This window comes from Apaloderma vittatum, unplaced genomic scaffold, assembly GCF_000703405.1.
Source record: "Apaloderma vittatum isolate BGI_N311 unplaced genomic scaffold, ASM70340v1 scaffold2962, whole genome shotgun sequence".
Lineage (NCBI taxonomy): Eukaryota > Metazoa > Chordata > Aves > Trogoniformes > Trogonidae > Apaloderma > Apaloderma vittatum.
Genome location: NW_009703986.1, coordinates 76,273 through 89,916, shown reverse-complemented (window position 1 = coordinate 89,916; position 13,644 = coordinate 76,273). Strand labels below are relative to the sequence as shown.

At 43.0% G+C, this 13,644-nt stretch overlaps 1 protein-coding gene across 3 annotated transcripts in view; it reads right to left on the bottom strand.

Moving 5' to 3' along the window:
• Positions 1–1,497: 1,497 nt before the first annotated feature.
• Positions 1,498–13,644, bottom strand: part of LOC104270457 (annexin A8-like) — a 13,161-nt gene continuing 1,014 nt past the window's right edge. Inside the window, exons 2-12 of one of the 3 annotated variants that reach the window (XM_009864839.1) lie at positions 10,307–10,397; positions 9,949–10,043; positions 9,227–9,340; positions 7,981–8,071; positions 7,309–7,388; positions 6,628–6,687; positions 6,014–6,107; positions 4,112–4,207; positions 3,863–3,921; positions 2,882–3,004; positions 1,498–1,554 (exon numbers count right to left, since the gene is read on the bottom strand). In XM_009864839.1, the coding sequence (XP_009863141.1) occupies positions 1,498–1,554; positions 2,882–3,004; positions 3,863–3,921; positions 4,112–4,207; positions 6,014–6,107; positions 6,628–6,687; positions 7,309–7,388; positions 7,981–8,071; positions 9,227–9,340; positions 9,949–10,043; positions 10,307–10,397 (960 nt within the window). The remainder of the gene's footprint in view (positions 1,555–2,881; positions 3,005–3,862; positions 3,922–4,111; positions 4,208–6,013; positions 6,108–6,627; positions 6,688–7,308; positions 7,389–7,980; positions 8,072–9,226; positions 9,341–9,948; positions 10,044–10,306; positions 10,398–13,644) is intronic. The other 2 variants (XM_009864840.1, XM_009864841.1) reach the window with 2 other exon arrangements.

Genomic DNA, 13,644 nt, shown 5'->3' with positions numbered 1-13,644 from the left:
ACTGAGTAAAGAACCTGCCTCCCTTTGATGTTCAGTCTAGAGATGCGTCTCCAACTCATTTTGGTCCAGGTGACAAACTGGGATATCACTGAAAACGCAAGCACTTAATGGATCAGAGATTGAAACCTCCTCCTCTTCGTGTTCACCTGAGGGATGCAGATACCCTGACCCCAGGTCTGGGTTCTGGACTTCCTAAGACTTAGAATCATAGAATCATAGAACAATTCAGGTTGGAAAAGACCCTTGGGATCATCGAGTCCAACCATTGACCCTACACTACAAGGTCCCCTCTAAACCATATCACCCAACACTCCATCTAAACAACACTTGAACACATCCAGGGATGGCGACTCAACCATCTCCCTAGGCAGTCTATTCCAGTGTCTGACCACTCTTCTGTGAAGAATTTCTTCCTAATGTCCAGCCTGAACTTACCACTCCCCCTGTGCTGGTTCCTGCTCATTTCAGCAGTGCAAGGGAGGAACCACCTCTCTGCCAGAAAATTGACCCCCTTGATCAGAAAAGCTCCTCTGAACACAAAGGGGTTTGGTAATTGCACGTTTAAGTGAACTGCTTTAAGCGTGGACTGTCATTGGTCAAGGCAGACACGAGCTTCTCAAAGCATTTCATCCTGTTCTTTCTGTGTCACTGTCCAAATTTCAGGCCTCCCTCAGCAAGTGGTAGGTGCACTCACAGAGGTGGGAGCAAGGTTCCAAGAGAGAACTGACTTCTGTGAAGTTACTGCGAAGTTCGGAGCAGAAACAGGTCTGCTCCCAAGAGTAGGGTATCCTATATTCACCCAAAACAAACCAGCCACCTCAGTTTTGATTCTTCCCAAAGACTGACATTGGCAAGTTCAGGATGTGAGATCAATCTCCCTCTGCAAACACTCACACACATAAGAAGGAAATCAGACACACAGCTTTCAACTTTCACATGCTTACAGACGGTTTGGTTCTGCCATTCCCTGCTCCTTGGGGAGACCCCACTGAAATTATTCAGATAAGGCTGCTAAACCAGCCCCCCCCCGGACTGAATTCTCCATTCTGACTCATACCCTAAAACTTCATTCATATCTGGGACTCCTTCCAGACCCACATTCCTAACATTAAACGGTCAGTGGCTGTACCAGTATGTCCTACTGAAGTTAGCAAACCTTCAGCATAGCCCAACAGGAGGTTTAAAAAAGCCTTTAATTTTACCACCAGCTGCCACCCTTCACAGTATCTTAAAGCGATATTGAACCGAACAAAATGGAAATAAAGAAGAAACATTCCCACTTATGTTTGAAGAACTGTTGAGGGGGTCAATAGCTTTTAATTTGTAATGAGCATCCACATCCTTCAGGGAGCTTTGGAAATTTTGACCACTAAATTTGATCTTCTTCTTCTCCCCTCTTGGATCAATGGAAAGATTTTCTGCACGTGCATTTTCAGACTCTTGTTCGCTGTTCATTTTCTCTCTGTATCCATTTCAACATCTTCCTCCTAGATTTTGTCAGTCACTGCCACAGAGATTCAGCAAGGCTGTCTTGTAATCGCCACTGGTGTCATCCTGAAAAAAAAATAGGTGGATGTGGAAGTTTCTCTGCACACTCTGAGTGCTGACTTTGTCAGTCCATGAAATATGCCCACACAAGAAAAGGACTTTGGAAAAAGCAAGCCAGACTTCAGCAGAGTGACTGCCAGCTGACACACCATCCAAAGTGAATGGAAAAATGAAGCTTGCAGCTGCCACCTGAAATAACATTTATCAAATCTAGTTCTTTTCTTTGGAACCCAAGTGAGCAATTGATCAGCGCTCCATCCCACAGAGTGGCACAAAGCCAACACCAAAGGAATCAAGTCTGTTGCGCTCAAATTTTATGTCTCTGGGTATTTGTGTAGCATCTCCCCGCTATGGGAAGGGAAACAGCAGAGTAGCTAGCCCTGACATATGTTATTCCTTAAAAAGCCACAAAATTTAGTAATTTTGGTCAAGAAAAGCACTACAGAGAATATCACTAGACAAAAAAATTTGCTCCCTTTGAATTTTGTGTGATGACAGGTGTAAAGCCAGTTCCACTTCTCAGAAGGAATGAATATTCCATACAGACCCCTGAAGACTGGTCATTAATCAACATGACAGACACTGACAGTGTCAATTAGAAGAAAGGGCCCTCATTAGAGAACCAGACTTCCCATGGGGACTACCAAGGATAGGGCTTCTGTGCCATTTGCACTGGGGAGAAGAACATCCCAGAGTCCTTAGGACAAACCCAGAGTTTCAGCCCTAATAGGGAAGGGTCGTTCACTTAGAGCTGAGGCTGAAACCTCAAAAGCTACAATAAGCTTTGTCAAAGCTCACTTTCTAAACCTATCTTACTACAATATAGACCAGGCCCTCATTGTAGGATGTCAGCTAAAGAAACAAGAACAACAAAAAAAAATTACAACTCAAAAACCCCAACATACACCAAAAAGAAAACAAACCAAACCAGTACTGTTCTGGCTTATGTGGCGCTGGCCTGAGATGGTTAAAGCACAGCAGAGAGAGAGAGAAGAGAAGATGGTACAGCAGTGTGGGAAAGGTGTAACAGGGAGGATTAAATGAATCTAGATTCATTTAGGAGATCATGAAGTGCACTGACACAGAGTCCATGAAAAACCTAGAGTGGTCTCTCTTCAGCTTTGCCTAAGCCACTTACAGAACAGACAATCTGACTCACCTTTTGGGCATACATGCCTCTTAAGGAGATGATTGTTAATAGGCCTAATGAAAGAGAGCTTCAGAGAAGGAAATGGTGTTTTTACTGAAAACAGCAATGGAATCATCCCATCATGCTGGACAGGTTGGAAATGTATGTGGTGGATAAGGATTGTCGCATCAAGATGCTGCTTACCATAATCATACTGGAGAGAGACTTTCCTGCAATATGTTTGAATTCAGCCTTTATAAGATTTAAGTCAACCTCACTTCGAGAAACAATCACCCTTATAAGAGTCCCATCATGAGTGCCAACGCCCTAGAATAACAAATATATCAGTCTGTTAAGTTAGTGAGTGTTCAAGGGATAAGCTGCTGCAAACCATTCCAGGACAGGAGTAGTCAGCTTTCAGACATCGCTTGAGATATGTTCTACAGCACATTCCTTTTTCTGAAGCATAAACTCTCACCCTTCTCCTAGGGGCCACTTTCAATACCACAAGCCTTCTATGGAAGTGTGCTGTAAGTCTTTGCATATGTCAAATGCAAATACAAACATGCTACAGAGTTGGAAGCTGACACTGAATGCATATTGTCCTTCTGCGGCATCACCCTCACAACACTTGGCTTCAACCAATATTGGTTAATAACTCACAGAAAAATTAAGAACACTTTGATAACAGAAATAATCAGTCACCTCAGCTTTCCACAAATGTGGGAGAGCTCACATCTTTAACATATCAGTTAAAAGCTACAGCAGTACAATCTGCAGATGCCTTATGTGTCCCTATTTTTAAATCTTTCATTTTATACTGCCGTTTAGAGAATTGCTTCCTTAAAAGAAGACATTGTGGTCCAGTCCACATTATGGGCAAAACTCTACCCTGATTAACCTCTCCGAAAAGCCTCTTCTAGAAGCCTTGTTCATCTTCCAGAAAGCAGGCTGGGCTCCTTGCAAACTTGTTAAGTCAGAAAAGCCAGATTGCCCTGGTATCTCAAGCTTAAAGGATACTTTTCTACCCAAGGTGTTTGAAGGGATTCTGCTATTACTTCCAACAGTAACACTAAACTTGCTCAATTTCACCAAAACCTTGGTTCTTCTAATTCAAATTGGTGGGAGCTAGGCTACAATTTAAGTCCCATATGAAAGAAAGTACGTTATAATGAAGAGTCTTACCTTTAAAGCATAGTACAGCCTCTCTGCAAAGTAGCAATGGACGCTCCTGGTGCATTTCACTAGGCATACAAAAAGACAGCAGGTAACAGATTCAACATGTTGTCCATTCATGCAGTGTGCCCCACAGATCTGAGTTTATCCTAACTACGAGATACCTTTATAAAGTAGATCCATGCCATAACAGTCAACTGCTACAGGAGAAAAGGCAGCAGACGCAGACAAAAGAAAGGGAAAAGCAGCCACTCTTACCAATGGCCAGCATGGCATCCTCAAGTGAGCCATGAGTTTCACTCTTGATGGAGTCTTCTATGCTCTTACCAGCCAGTTTCTGGTATTCTTCAAACACTGTTTGAAACACAAAGAAGTTTGTTTGGTTTTTTTTTTTTTTTTGCTGAGCAACTGCTGAGGCATTTTGTACTCAATATTTACAGGTATTTCTTGTAGGGCAATATGAAAATACAGGTCCTGCTAAAGCAATGGCCACATTTGCACCAACTTCAGAAGGCTTTAGACAAGCTCAGGAATCAGCTCCAAAAATGGACAGCAAAATCCACAAAAACCCAGTCCATCCACGGGTCTTAATTATCTGCTCTTATTTGAAAATGCCAGTTCAGTCATGTCATTCATTTGGAAATCTGACCCTTTATCACTGTATTTAGCCACAGAAATTAAGCAGACCCCAGAAGGTTAGGCACAACTCTATCATGTGGTCTTGTGTTTGTTGATGTCACTAGCTTCAGAAGGCAGAAAAAAATCAGATTAAATCTAGGACTATGCTGCTCCCAGCCCTTGGACTTTTACAATATAACAACAATCTGGGAAAATTTATTTCAACCACAATTTAAAAATATCCAACAACAACATAAAAAAAAACCACAGAAAGGATGAACAAACCACAGGTGCAGATTCCAAGGTATCTGAACTCCCATGTTAACAAAATCTCAGCAAGAGTTATTGTTCACCTTAAACACTCTGAATAACTCCAGGGTTCAGAATTGCAGATGTCAGGTTTGATTCCTAGCTGTCAGACTAGCAAAGAAGGAAAACTGCTATATAATGCAATGGACATCTCAATGAAATTTGCTCAGCATTCAAGATCAGATACCTAACATTAACACTAAAATACTTTGGGATAAGGCACTACCATAGAATAGACAGATGGATCCAGCCTTCCCAATTCAGGTCTACTCTCCATATTAAAAAACCCCTTATATTAGCTGCAACAGTTACACTCAAATTTTAAAGACAAACAGGTGCAGGCTGCCATAGCACAGAGGAAATTACTGGCTTGGTGGAGCAGTAGGTCCAAAAGATTGATCGCATCCTAACAAGAACTAGCTGAAATTTGGGTTTTAAAGTTCTAGTTCAAAGACTAGAGACCACTTTTTTTTTTTTAAAGTGATGCCAGGTTATTACATTTGAAACTCGAGGGGAAGGTGGCCTCCAGCTCCTAGAAAATAGCCTTGATTTAAAAAAGCTCAGGCATACCTAATTTATCATCAGCAAAATTTATTAGTTTAGGTCCAGCTGACTTACACAGTACTTGATGTGCTTAGATTCAGCAGACATATCAAAATCTGTTTGTAAGAGCCTTGCACTGCCTCAAAAGTGTTGAGATGACAAGGTCAAGTCTCTGCTGCATGAAGCAATGAGGAGCTGAGGGCTCCTCCTTTAGCTGGGTTAGCATCTTCACTCCCAGCAGCCTGTAATGCTCTCAGAAGAACCTGGGGCAGAAACGGAGGGTGCCCCCAATGATTCTCCAGCCCTGAATAACCAGCTACTTTTTTTTGGTGATTTTTTCCCAGAGGAATCCACAAGGGGTCATGCAAGGGGTCATGGGTATGTCCACTGCATGCTCCCACCTGGTTAGAAAGGGACTCTCTCTCTCATACATTTGGTTTCCACAACCAGCTATACCATCCAGCCATCACCACTGAATAAGGGCTCCTAGATGAGCCACTTGACTGTCAGCAGCACTAAGTCTTCCTAAATTTTCATGAAAGCTGCTGACATCTTTTGGTCATTGAGTAACCAAGGATTAGCAGACAGATTCAGGTACTTATTTCTGACCACTCGTCTCTCCCATCTACAGCCCTCCCTCTTCCTTTTTGCTGATTTCAGAGGCATCGGCATGTGAACTCCACTCCATACCTTTCAGCAAGTGTGTGGCACTCCTTGTGCACAAGATGGTGATGAACTGTACCTCGTCAGTGCCTCGTATCTTCTCCCCAGCAGCATACAGAATCTATAATTTAACACACAATTGTTAGAGCAATTTTCTGTGTGTGCAGCTGGTAAAAGAACAGTTTGGATTAAGATACTGCTAAGGGAAAGGGGTTTAAAGTAACCACTGTGTGAACTGGACTCTACTAGAATGGTCTCTTATGAAAATCCTTGACTGTGTCTTCTACTCAAATTGGTGCAGCCCCTATCTCCACCCTTTATCTCCTTCCTGAAGCAGCTGGAACAGTCAACAGTACTCTTGAAGTTTCTTCCCTGTTCTTTGCCATCCCACTCCATCATACCTGTATACTTTCACCTATCACAAGCAGCTGAACCCAAGTCCACTTCTCATGACTCCTCTTTGGAGCCTCAAGGCTCAGCAGCATAGACAAAAATGAAGAACTCCAAGTTGCTTCTACTTAAAGACCATCCCTTTCCAAGCTATTGTAGCTCCAACCCTCTGCTGACCAGGGCTCTGCTGCTACCCCCTAAGAACTCTGAAGTTCAAGACAGGTAGGATGAAGGGATATATCTGAGAGTACCTCTGCATCCTGAAGAGCCCGTGCTGTGTCCACATAGAGAGTAGCATTGTCCCTCTCACCCTATGAGAAAAAAAAACAAAGGTAATCGTCTTGCCTCTTGAAGATTCTTCCACATATAACGATCATAGCATACATTCTGTGCAAAAATGAATTATTCTTCTCAGCTACCTATTTCTGCAGGGTACTTTGAGCAGTAATGCTTCAGATAGCACAAGTGCTAACCCCTTCACTGAAAAGCACTGAAATCAGTTATATGAAGAAGAGTTGAAAAATTGCCAAGCTATTCTGCTGCCAGGCAGGGAAATTCTGAAAACATGATGGGATAAATGCACCTGAATGCACTCAGCATTAAGGGCACAGCCCCTGGCAGGCTGGTGAATCATAGCTGAGGGGCACTGTTTTCTGTGACCCTTGCAGAGTACAGTGGCTTTATGCATATGTAAAAACGAGGTATCTCTCTGCAGCAGAGCTGACTGTAATTTCCCAGCTCTCTTATTGCTGCTAAAGGAGGTGAGGGCTCGCACCGGAGCTGAAACATGGATCCTGTCCAAGTGATGTGTTTGTCTCTGTAGTTTATCTGGTGATCATAATTGTATTACTTCTTCTATTGCATGTCTTCTCCAAAAACGAAGAGAAAAATGTGAAGACTTTTATACCCTCATTTCTCTTCTCTAGCATTACCTGAAGAAGGCAAACCAGCATCTGTTCAAAGTAGCCACTGGTTTCTGATTTTATGTCTTCTTCCAGATCAGAACCATATTCTATCCAAGAGAAACAGAAGGACAGGGGAAGGATTTATTTGTATGACATAGTCAGGATATTATCGGTCACCCAAGAATACACAGTAGCATGACGCTAGTCAAGAAGGTCACTGGGGAAAAAAAACAAACAGGGCTGAGATCAGCTCACACCCTCACTGATACCTAGGTCAGCATCTGCATCTCACTGAGTCACTAAGTCTGCTGATGTCCAAGGCATAAACACAGAGCTAATGTTAGAGTTATAGCTTAAGAGGCCAAAGAGATATCAAATATTTATAAATACAAATTCGATAAATTCCCATCCAGAGTATATTTAATGGGGAGAAAAAGCCAAGTGCATAGCTATAGTTTTGTTTGTGTTCTGACAATGTTTTTCTGACCTTCTCCTGTAGCTAGATGGAGACCTAGAAAGGGATTTTCAAATTCTCTCAGCATAGCCATGTTCTGTCTGCCAGGCTGAAAGCAGAGTTAGAGTGTACCTTTTTGCTTTTAAAAAAATCTAACACGTTTTCCTGCTGCCAGTGTTTGCTTCTGTGCAATCAGGCAGTCACACATTACTCTGACCACACAACCGAAGCCCCAGGCACTTTACCTTCTTTGTACGCCTTTATTATCTCCTTGATCTGTGCTTTCGTCCGGGATGCCAGGATCTCTATAATAACATCTTCACTTGTTCCCACACCCTTTAATAGAAAACATAGTGGAGAAATAATGGTGGAGAAAGGCATCAAGTCAAGAGTGTAATTTATTGCTAGAGAAGTATGGTCAAGTGAGGAGTTGGATGGCCGTGAAGTTAGGTTGTTCACTGAGCTGTGAGAAACTGTAATGATGAAAGCTTGAGACACAAAGCTCATTTGGTTTGAAGAGGGTTTCTTTTACTAAGGTGCCATCACAGTCAGGCAAAATACCATCTAGGACCATGTCTCGCAGAGAAGGTATCATCACGGACCACACCTTTGACTTCTGGGATCTAAGCCTCTCTTCCCTCCCCCCTTGCCTTTGGGTAAGACTCCCCCAGAAACAAAAATATCTAGAGAGTTGTTTTATAAGTTAACATATTTGTAGCCAGGCTGTATTATTCACATTCTTGCATGTGCTTTGCAGAGAGTCCCTATCAATGTCAGTCTAAAGAATTTGTGTGTCTGTTGCTTTAATAAACTATATTATTCCTCAGTTTGGCTCTGGGAGTTCTGAACTGAACACCACTAGACCACATGGGTCTGACTGTGGGAGCTCCTACTGAACATCACCACACTCCTGCAGTCTGGCCGTGAGTTCAGGGAATGCCTCTAGGTGGGAAGCATATTGCATTATTAGTCTGACTATTAACGCCAAATTGGGCATCACTCAGAATCTAAGCCTCACCATGCCCAGCTCCTCTGATATCTGAGGGCAAGCTGGAACGCAAGATTTAGCTTCTGCCAAACTGCTTTGCCTTTTAACGCAACACAACCACTCCCTGATTTATTAAAGGTTTCACATCTCAGGTGGGGCAGCAGGGCAGTAGCTTTGTGTTATTGAGCTCTGTTCAGGATAGTTACCACAGAAAGCAGCAAAGAGATGTTTAACTGAAAACATAATCTGTGGATATTCATTCCTTGCCAAAGCTTAATCTAGATTTGCTGTTGCCCTGCTCAGGCCCTAAAAGATATACATGTGCAGAACTGTCATACAGCCCTAAATACTAGAACAAGATCTTTTCCCCCAGAATATGCATTAATAGTAAAATTAGCTATTTCTCAAAAGCTACTGTTAATAATTTAACAGTCCAGTTATTACCACTTGCATTAATAAGCACAGCTACACAAAATTAGCACAGTATCTGTGCTACTACTTACCTTCATGGCATCATAGAGCTCCTTGGCATCATACTTAAATGGGGGGTACATGAGAGCTACGATGAGCCTCTCAAAGCTGCCACTCAGTTCAGACTTCAGGCTGTCAATCAGGTCCTGTTAAACATGCATCACACGGTTACAGAAAAAGCCTCACAGGAACTTTTTACCGCCCAGTGCTATTTCCAATCTTGTGGCCTACAGCAATGAAGCTGAATGACAGCATTGTGTTGGGAATTTATTAGAAAAGGTGCCGTGTCTGAAAAAGGCACCTAACTCTAAAATGGGATTTGTGTAGCTCCTTCCATATTCCCTGTTGTCCCCCAAAACCAGGCTTCTTCCAGGTACTAATTAATTCTGCAGCAGAGTAGGGAAGATCAAAAACCTGCCTCCACCCTGCTTTATGCATGGAGCAGAACCAGGCAGCTGAAGGCCTTGAACTGAGTAAAGGACGCAGCTTCAGGCAGAGTTAATTCCCAAAGCGTCCATATAAACACGCGCCCAGGACTTCTGCAGAATCAGACATGCAGTCTGCTTTTTTGAGGCGGAAAATCAGTTTTTCCAACCAAAAACTAATTTCACACGTCCACACTACGCCTTATAAATAAATAATAAGGCAACCTGCTTATTGTTTGCATCATACTTGGAGGATGGATTGTACACCCATTTACTACATTATGCATGTAGTGAAACAGTAACTAAGCATGGCTTTATTTTGGCAGAACCTTTCCAAACTGTGCTTTGAAGGATTTGGCAATGTGTTGACGCTGTATATTGCTCCTCTTGGTTAGGACGTCAATTATAGCTTGTTCATCAGTCCCTGTGGAAAGCAACATGAAGCCATAAACATAGTGCACAGAATGAGTTCAGACTGGTCTAAAATCTCAATCTGAGTATTCAAACAACTTTCCCTAGTTCATTGCCTTCATGCAACAGTTTAAGAATATACTGAGGAAACTTTAATTGTTGTTTTTTAACATTAAAATAGACTGAGATCTCTGACTGCAATTTTCTAAAGAATGGCTTTCAACCTGGCAATTATAAGCATAATATAGAATTTAGACGTGGTTGGACCCAACTCACCAAGCCCTTTCATGGCCTTGTACAGAGTCTGAGCATCAGGTGCAGGGTCAAAGTTTAAAGCACCTGTCACAGACCTGCCCTCTTCTTCACTCTGAAAGAAAAGAAAAAAAAATAAGGGAGGAGACTTCTCACCACTGCTTTTCATCAGATGAAGAAAAGGTGTTTTGAAAGTACAGTAATATTACTTATTACCTACACACAGGGAAGGCACAGGAAAGTGGAGGGATTGCCTCAGTCTCTCAGCAGAGCAGAGCTCCAAAGAGAACACAAGTTTTCTGCCTCCACCTGCCTGGACCAGCCTTTAGCTCCTGGCAGAAACATGAAATGCAAAGCCTGACTGACCTTGCTGCAACAGTCGTTAGCTGCAGGCAGACTGGCAGAAAAAGCTGAGCAGGCTGGACTTTCCTATTCATCCCCCAAACACAATGCTTCACAGTATGTATGTTATCAATCATACTGCATTTCCCAGTGTTTGGTTCAGGGTAGTTTTTACACGTAGTTTTTACACATAATTTTTTTGATTTCATGGAACCATCATGCTCCTGCAAACCATTTTGTGAAGTAACAGCTTTATTCTGCTGCTGCGCTTCTGCATAGCTGACTTCCAGAAGGAAGCATATCCACTGGAAGCATTTGGGCCAAGAGACTACTTTGAAGGAAGAGATCCCCTTGGAGAAGTGCAAGTTTGATGCTCTCCCCTGAACTGAGGGCCAACTACACAGGAATCCTCCAGACAGATCCCTAAGGCACTGCCAGTGCCAGAGCCCCAGGGCAGAAAGACACAGAATCACAGAATATTAGGGGTTGGAAGGGACATTGAAAGATCATCTAGTCCTACCCTCCTGCCAGAGCAAGATCACCTAGAGCAAGTCATACAGGAAACTTGAAACTTATTCCAGTCACCACAGGTGGTAGGGACATCAAACCAGAATTTAGGCTTAAAAGCTTAAATTTAACAAAAGCTGTTAGTCAAGGGACTGGCTTTAATGTATTGACACATCCCTAACACTGATGACCTATCAACAAGTGAGTGCACAAGTGGTTAAGCATTAAGTCATCATCACCTTATTCCAATAATGCACACAATTTTCTATTTGTTAGCTGCAGAGATATTTAAGTTGCCCCAGGAAACTACTAGATTCCTATAAATTTACTTGTAGGGATAGGGCTAATATTGAACTAACGATATTAGTATGACTTGATAGATTTTTTGGTGGGGGTGGCTTCACAGTCGTATAAAAACCACATTCAAATCAGAACTTACAGACCAGAAGGAATCAATCACTGTGGTTGTCCTGTCTTAGATAACATAGACCCCAAGTGCCACCCAGCAGTCTCCTGCTATGATGCAAATCCCTTCTGCTCTTATGTCCTGAGTGAAATAGATCTCTACCCCTCTGCCCATGTCCAAGTGTCCTCTCCAGAGAGAAAAATCCTCCTCGAAGGAAAAAGCCTTCAGGTGATCCTTCCCAGGTAGAAAAGCTTGTGGAAACTCCCCTCAGAGGTCCTGCATTCCTGAGTTTTAATGAGAGGCTGGAAGATTAATGGCTGTGTGCTCAGGAGTGTCTGTCAACAAAAGCCAGGTCTAGCCCAGCGCTGCAGCTGAAGCATGCCCACAGTGCTGCACAGATGCTCAGGCTGGCTGTGGACAAACCAGCTCAGGTGTTCCTGTCAATGCTGGCACATGTTTGCATGCCGGCCCCTTTGCCAGTCAGCTCTGGGAGCAGCAGCAAGCAACCCAGAAGTGATGACCAGTATTGAGAGAGGCAGCACGTTCAATCAGTAGGATCCAGAGACGCTGGCTTTACAGCCAGCACACACTCCCGTGTTACCACACCTTGCTCCCAGCAGAAAGAGCAGCTGTGAAGCAGACAGTGTCAACAGGAAACTTCTCAAGAGATGCAGCTTTGAATCTCAGTGATTACCAAGCAGTCAGTTTATGGCTGTGGTGAAGCTGTCACTGCAGAAAAATCAGTGACAGATTAGAGCATTGCCACCCCCAACAGTTTGTCATCAGCCTGGAACAGAGTTTGGCTGAGCGGGCTGGATCATTGCAAGCTCTCCTTCTCTGGTCCTCTGTGAAGCCAGCCAGCACCATCACAACTTCCCTGGGAAGCAGGTTACAATTACCCATCTGGTTTTGCTCTGAAACAGATGGTCAATCCTCTCTAGCTGCATGCAAGGACTATGTGAAAAGAACCCTCTGGACCCATTTTAGAGGGAGTGCAAAGCTGAGCTTTCATCTGCAGTCAGTGGAATCGAATTAAACAATGATCTTTTTTGGTGCTAATTCCAATTGACATTTACAGCCCATCCTGGCTCAAGTAGCACACACATGACTCACTCATACACCTCATTCTCTGTGTACATAATTGTTCAAGCACAGGTACAATCACAGCAGGTTTCCAGGGAAACTCTGTTCAGTTTGGTCTTGCTCCCCAGATGAATTGATTGACATGAACTCAATGGAATCAGTGAACCTTACAGCTGATGCTGGACGAGTTTTATGTACAAACGAAGGGAAGGTTGACTAAAGTTTTCCTACGAGAATATTTTAAAACCTAAACAGTAGCTTATTGAAAAGCTGGGATTTGGGTACAGGTGGGGGGAGTTTTCAGTGGAAAGTTTCTGAAAAAGTTTCCCATTCTTTCATTCTTTTTTTTTTTCCTTTTGAGCTGTATTTTTTACACAGGGTTTTGAAAAGCAAAACCATTTATTACTATCCTTCCTTTGCCCTCTCATCTTCTCATGCCTCCACCCCCTACTTCACCAACAGTTAAGAGATCACTGGAGCTTTCAAGGACTTTTCTCCCTTTCTCACTCTAAGTTTTCAAATTATTTCCAGCTTGGAGGTTAGGGGGAAACAGAGCAGCACAAAGGGAAAAAAAAAAATGAGAGCTACTTCAAGCTTCAGGAAAAAATCTATTTTACTATATTAAACTTCCAAAAGGAAATAGCAAGGCAGAGCTGCAGAAAGGAAGATAATGACTTCAAACTTTCTGGAAAAAAACTAAAAATCATTGGACATTTTGACATCAGGAATGTTTCCCATCTGAAGCCTCAAAGTAGGAATTAGCTTGGTATTCCCCACCCCACAAGGTGTTTGGTACTTTTCTCCAGTTCCTACCCCTCAGTTGCAAAATTGTAACTGAGAAAGTCCACCTCCACACAAAATGGTTTCTCACTCCCTGATGATGTATTTCACCTGAGGTAACATAATACACTGCAAGGATAGCTCTGCTATGCTTCCCCTGGACCTTTGTTGGCACGTGGCAGCAGAGGGCCCTTGTCCCCTGCCCAAGCAAAGGACTGGCAACGGCTCACCTGGGAGGGGAGCA